The 5,942-nt window shown below is 45.4% G+C and overlaps 1 protein-coding gene across 2 annotated transcripts in view; it reads left to right on the top strand.

Annotated features, from left to right (window-relative positions):
* The window catches only part of Edem1 (ER degradation enhancer, mannosidase alpha-like 1), a gene marked incomplete at its 5' end in the record, with an annotated part of 28,931 nt that continues 22,989 nt past the window's right edge, over window positions 1–5,942 (top strand). The window contains 1 exon segment of one of the 2 annotated variants that reach the window (XM_005383919.2): window positions 1–235. In XM_005383919.2, coding sequence (XP_005383976.2) covers window positions 1–235 — 235 coding nt within the window. 2 annotated transcript variants of the gene reach the window in all.

The raw sequence follows: 5,942 nt of genomic DNA, 5'->3' as shown, positions 1-5,942 counted from the left end.
CGGGCGTGTGCGGCCCGGCGCACTGGGGCTGCGCGCTGGGCGGCCGGGGATGCGGCCCGGACGAGTACGAGAGGCGCTACAGCGGCGCCTTCCCGCCGCAGCTGCGGGCCCAGATGCGCGACCTGGCGCGGGGCATGTTCGTCTTCGGCTACGACAACTACATGGCGCACGCCTTCCCCCAGGACGAGCTCAACCCCATCCACTGCCGCGGCCGGGGGCCGGACCGCGGGGACCCGTGAGTAGCCCGCGCCCGCGACGCCTTCCACCCCGGGGACGCCGGCGCCGGTAGGGTCCGCGCTGGGGCTCGCGCCGCGCTCCGGGCTCTCCCTGGGCTTTGAGGGAGGCGGGTGGGCTGGCGGCGGTTCGCCTCTGCATTCGCCGGACTGTAAACTTCAAAAGCGAGCTGTTCGGATCACTCTTACGCAGGTGGGGAAACTGAGGGCTAGAGGCCGGAAGGGTCCGTGACAGCGGCCGAGACTGGGCTGGAGAGGGCTTTCGGTCCCTCTCCTCCAGATGGACCACGAGCTCAGTAATGACATTCGTAGTGCGTTTGCTTCCCTCGCGAACGCAGCTTCGTTCGGCACGAGCCCTCCCCCATCCTGATCAGTGCCACACCCTGGGCTTTTTAATATAAAAATTCAGGAGCTGATTCCTAGAAAGGTCTCCTGAGCCAGGTTGGAGGCACAGAGAGGATAGGATTTTCTCTTCTCTGGGGGCTGTTTCTTAGGCGAAGGGATCTTAGATGGGAGGAAAGGTGAGGCCGGCCCAGCTTTGGGATCTAGATATTCCAAATGTACGCGCTGAATGCACGTTCGACATCGCTGCCCCGCGCCGTGGGTCCCGCGAACACCGTTCTGGCGGCAGGGCCGTCGGGGAAGGTGAACCGGCCCTCACCGGTCTAGCCTTGTTTGCGAAGGCAGAGCTCCAGGCCTCACTGTTGCAGACTTAAAAGTCCAAGAGGGCAGCACACCCAGTTTAGGTCCTTCCTCCCAGGAAGGGAGGAGTGTGCCTGTTGGGCCGGATAGGTGAGTGGTTTCTGCGGGCCCTCCCCCTTGGGTCGGCGCGCGGAGGGGTTGGGTTGCTCAGGGTCTTGGCTGAACGCGGGAGTGCCTTTGGACGTGGGAGGCTTACGTTCTCGTTCCCCTAGTGGAAAGCAATGAAGTTGAATTCTTAAATTCTAAAAAGGAAGACCATGTACTGAAGAGTTATCAACAAATTCATTTTCTTAATTTGCTGTGTGAGGGCGTGACGTTTAGTGAAGCAAGGGTCCGTCCCAGACCAATTTTGAAGGGCTGGATCTTTCCAAAGTTGTAAGAAACCGATTTTCCTTGCTTAACTATATTGGCCTTTTTACATTTAAATGTATTTTCCAGCTTAATTTAGTTGAGAAAAATAAACTTAAAAATTTTGTTTAAAAACTATTCTTTTTTTCCCAGTAGTGGACACTAGTTGTCTTGCTTAACTAGAGGGAACTTTTATGCTGATAAATGTATTTTCTCTCTCAATCGCAACTTCTGAGAGAATAAACTTCATTAATTTTGGGGGGGCGGGGGAGATAACCTGAGTTTCTACCAGATAATTACTTTTAATTTCTTTGTTACCACCTCCTGTGATATGCCTACACATTATTTACACAGTTGCAATCAAAGTATGTGTATATATTTTACATCTTAATGATACTGTTTTCTCAGCAATGCTCAGAGTATTCCAGGAAGCTCAGAGCACTTTAAGTGCTGGAATCTCACAGATTTCCTTTCATATCATCAGGCAGACCGAAGGCAAACAGTTTAATGGGGAAATTGTGGTAACACTTTCCATCATAATTGTAATGGCCTGGAGGATGAGTTCTGAATGAAATTGCTAACTTTCTGGAGCGGTGGGAGCCCCCCAACTCAGCAAGGTGAGGTGGTTGTTGGTCATGTGTGAAATAGGTGTTTATTTCAAGATGAAGTCTGTGATGCGCGTTTTGGGTTGGTTACTCAGTGGCATTCTGTGTAAATGGATGTTCGGTTGCTTTGAGACATTATTTTTGGAAAGACTGTGTTAGAAATACAGGGTGGAGAGATGGCTTTTGGCCTTTTGGTTGGTGAAACTTTGTATCTTCAAGGAGGTAAAAGAAGGTTATGTGGCCTTGGTGTCTTCCTTAGGTTTCTCTCCTTGCTGAGACAAAATACCTGGCACCCAGAATTAAGGAAGGGAAGGTTTATTTAGCACACTGTTTGTGGAGGTTTCAGGCCATACTCGGCTGGCTCCAAGGCAGAGTGGCACATGGCAGAGGGCAACAGTTCATGGTGGCTGAAGATAGCAAAAGCAAGGAGAGCCAAAAGGGAGGTGGGGCAGAGGGAAGAGCAAGCCTCTTTCCCTCCCTTATATTGTATGCAAACTACCCGCCCCAGAGCAAATGCAGCGCTCACATCCAGAATTCCAACACTGGACCATAAATCAATCATAAATCTAGAAGCCTGCCCCATGACTGTGTGAGGCTTTGGGGGGACATCCAGACACAAACCAGAACACGTGGGTACATGGTGGGAGAGGTTAATGTGTCATTACTTCCTTTACTTTAACTCCCCTCACGCTTTGGTATTTTTCAGGAAGATTTAGAACCTGAGCTTTGTCATTCTGGCAGTGAAACATTAGGGCACGTTTACGTCCCTCAAATAAATAACCAGAATTAAAAATTGTTCTGAATTCTTTTTTTCCTTTGCGGTACTGGAGACTGAGCCCAGGGAGTGCTGAGCTTCATTCCCCCACCCTTTGTGGTAATTGAGCTCAAGACTTCCCACTGAGCTGCATCCCCTGTAAGACTAGATCTCACTGAGTGTCTGAGTGACCCAGGCTGGGCTCCAATTGGAGATCCTCTTGCCTCATCTTTCTAGAGTGCTAGGATCGCAAGTGTGCACCACTTACTTTTATTTTGAGACGTAGTCTTGCTGAATTGTCACGTTTGGGCTTTCACCTTCCAAGTAGCTGGGTTTACATGCTTGTGCCACACCTGACTTCCAGGTTTTAGAGGTAAAATGTATTTGTAAATGACTGTTGTCAAATTGTCTTCTAATGATTCTCTTTTGTTTTGTTTTGTGAAGCAGGGTATCACTATGTAGTCCAGGCTGGCTTTGGAGTCACTATGTAACCCAGGCTGACCTGGAACTCACAGCAGTCCTGCCTCAGCCTCCTGAGTGTTGGGATTACGGTAGTGTGCCACCATGCCCAGCTTCATGATTCTTTTAAAGAATAGTGAAATCAGGAGAATCACCAGTAGAATATTATGTAAAAGGTATAGAAACAAAATATGGATACTCAACATATGTATCTTCCTTTTTAGTTACATTTGTTTGAGATTTATCTTGCCTGGGCTTGTTGTGGGGAGACATCCCATGAAGAGTTAACATGAAGTAAAGAAAACCTCAGCACTTTAAAAATAGCAGATCTTTCTGTGTAGCTACAGATTGTTATGCAGAATCAGTTCTCACACCCCCAGTTTGGGTTGGAGAATCCAAATTCAGAAATTTCTTTGAGCAAATTGGATATTATGTTTTTATAGTCCCCCTCCTTTGTTTTGGTACTGGGAATTGAACTCAGGACCTTGTGATTTCCAGGCTTGTGCTGTGCCCCTGAGCTATATCCCTGGACCCTTAGAGTCTTTTAAATAATAACTATAAATTCAGGCTTTTACACATAACTTTTCTCACTTTTTCTTTAACTGTATTGCCTTTTTGTCTTTTTTGAGACAGGGTCTAAGTTCAGGTTAGCCTTGAGCTAACTTTATAGTCCAGGCTGGTCTTAAACTCATAACAATCCTTCTGTCTCAGCCTCTGAGTGCTGGGGTTACTGACATGCGCCACCATTCCCAACCTAATTATATTGCTTTTAAAACGAAAAAGTAGCGATCAAATGAACACACCAAATACTGTATTGGCTTCCCAAATGACTAACTTCTATGTGCCCTTAGTTTCAGATGGCCTCTTGCTGAATTCTCTGTCTCAAAATATATTCTCTATTTTAGAGTCAAGCTCAAGTCTTTTTTTTGTTGTTGTTTTGTTTTGTTTTCTTTTCTTTTTCCTGTCACCACTGAGCTGTTTGAAACTGGTTCTTGGCTTCCTCACTTCTCCTTTTGGTTCCTCTCCTTTGAGCTGCTGTGCTACATTTTAGCATTGCCTGAGAATTGAGTACTGTTTGTATTCACCATCATTTCCCTTTGTCCCTTCTCTCCAGATTATCAATCTCTTGAATATGGAGTTTGTTTCTCTTTTTACCTCTCTCTCTACCTGCTGAGTATCAGGAAATTTCTGAACAGCTGTTACCCACTAACTATATCTGGGATTTTTTTTGTTTGTTTGTTTGATTTTTGTTAGCTGCATAATAAAACATTTTCTATCAGAGGACAGAGTTTTAAGGTTGAGTCTTGAAGTATTTAAGAGCTATCCAGGAGAGACTGAATTTCAGTAGGAATACCTAAGGATGGAATCAGGAATCATGAGAATTTCTACTGTGAAACCAGGAGAATTTTATAGTGTCACTTGTTTTATTGCTGCTGTTATGCCTTTTTTGTTTTTTCTTTCTTGGCTTAAAGAATATAACAATTATTTGTTAGAAAAGAATTAAGACTGTTAAGAGCTTTAAAAGTATTTTTATTTCGTTAGAGTAGAAAGAAGGAACCATGATGGGTTTTGTGTGTGTGTGTGTGTGAGTGTTTGAAACAAAGTTTTCATACATGGTTTAGGCTGGCCTTGAACTTATTATTTTAGGCCATTATTTAGTTGGTGATCTTCCTGCCTCAGCCTCCCAAATTCTCCCTAGTGCAGGCATGTACCTCCGTTCCTGGCTTTTCCATGATGGTTATTGGAAATGCTTTTATTTTTGCTGTCACAACTCTAGTGAATTGTTAGTTACTGCTTGGGCATGGTATTAAGAAGTTATTTAGTTTTGTTTTGTGGCAGTGCTGGGGTTGGAACCCAGACTTCATGCGTGCTACGCAAGCACTCTGACTGAGCCGTGTATCTAGAAGCATCTTAAAATTGGATTCATTTTAGTTGGAGATTAAAATAAAAAACTACAGTGAAACATGGGAAGGAGTACAGTGCCCATAATTAGTAATATCTTCCATAGGGTTGTGCAGGTGAGGAGGGTAACACATGCCACAGAGTATAACTCTGGAGATGTTAGTGGCATGTAGTTCGTTTGCTCTTTGTCTAGTGTGGATGCTACTTCAGTGTTGTGGGAATCATTTTCAGTTGAGGTGGGTAACTGGATCCCACTATGTTTCTGGGCAGCAAAACAATGCCATTAAATGTTCAAGCCCAGCAGAATGTTCTTCAGTTGAGGGTTTCCTTGTCTGCTTTGACCCCATCCTCCAACCCTTTTCTTGTATCCTTTCTGGCTGGCATTGCCCTTGATAGGCATATTTGAATCCATAACTCTTGCCTTGAAAGGACCTTTTGCTATGACATGAATTTATTGACAAAGAGTAAACAGATGGGTGTAATCCCAACACTTGGAGAGACTGAGGTAGGATGATTGCACGTTTGAGCCTAGTTTGGGCAGTTTAGGAACTTAGTGAGACCATGTGTCAAAGCAGAGAGGGCTGGGGATTAGTTCAGCTTGAAAGTTTTGGGTTCAAGCTCCAGCACTGCAAAAAAAGTCAACAAATTGAAGTAGATAAAATGTTCCAGCAATGCTGTTTGCTGACTTTATAGCTTGTGCTGCATGAGAGGGCTCTAGTTCCTAGATGGCCCCCTATGGGATACCCTTCCCATGGTGCCAGTTATCAGGGACCCCTGCAGTGAGTCCCCAGTCTCCTGCCAAGTGTTATGGTACTTGCGGGAAGAAGGAGTAAGAGACAGAATAGAAGTGCAGGCAGGGATTGGGATGACCAGTTGTTCTCAGGAACAAAAGGCCACTAGGCAACAGAACCTTGGTTGTTACTCTTTTTTTTTTTTTTT

The sequence above is a fragment of the Chinchilla lanigera genome, unplaced genomic scaffold (genome assembly GCF_000276665.1).
Source record: "Chinchilla lanigera isolate Chin_1 unplaced genomic scaffold, ChiLan1.0 scaffold00020, whole genome shotgun sequence".
Taxonomy (NCBI): Eukaryota; Metazoa; Chordata; class Mammalia; order Rodentia; family Chinchillidae; genus Chinchilla; species Chinchilla lanigera.
Note: the sequence above shows the minus strand (reverse complement) of the source record. Positions and strands in the feature narration are given on the sequence as shown.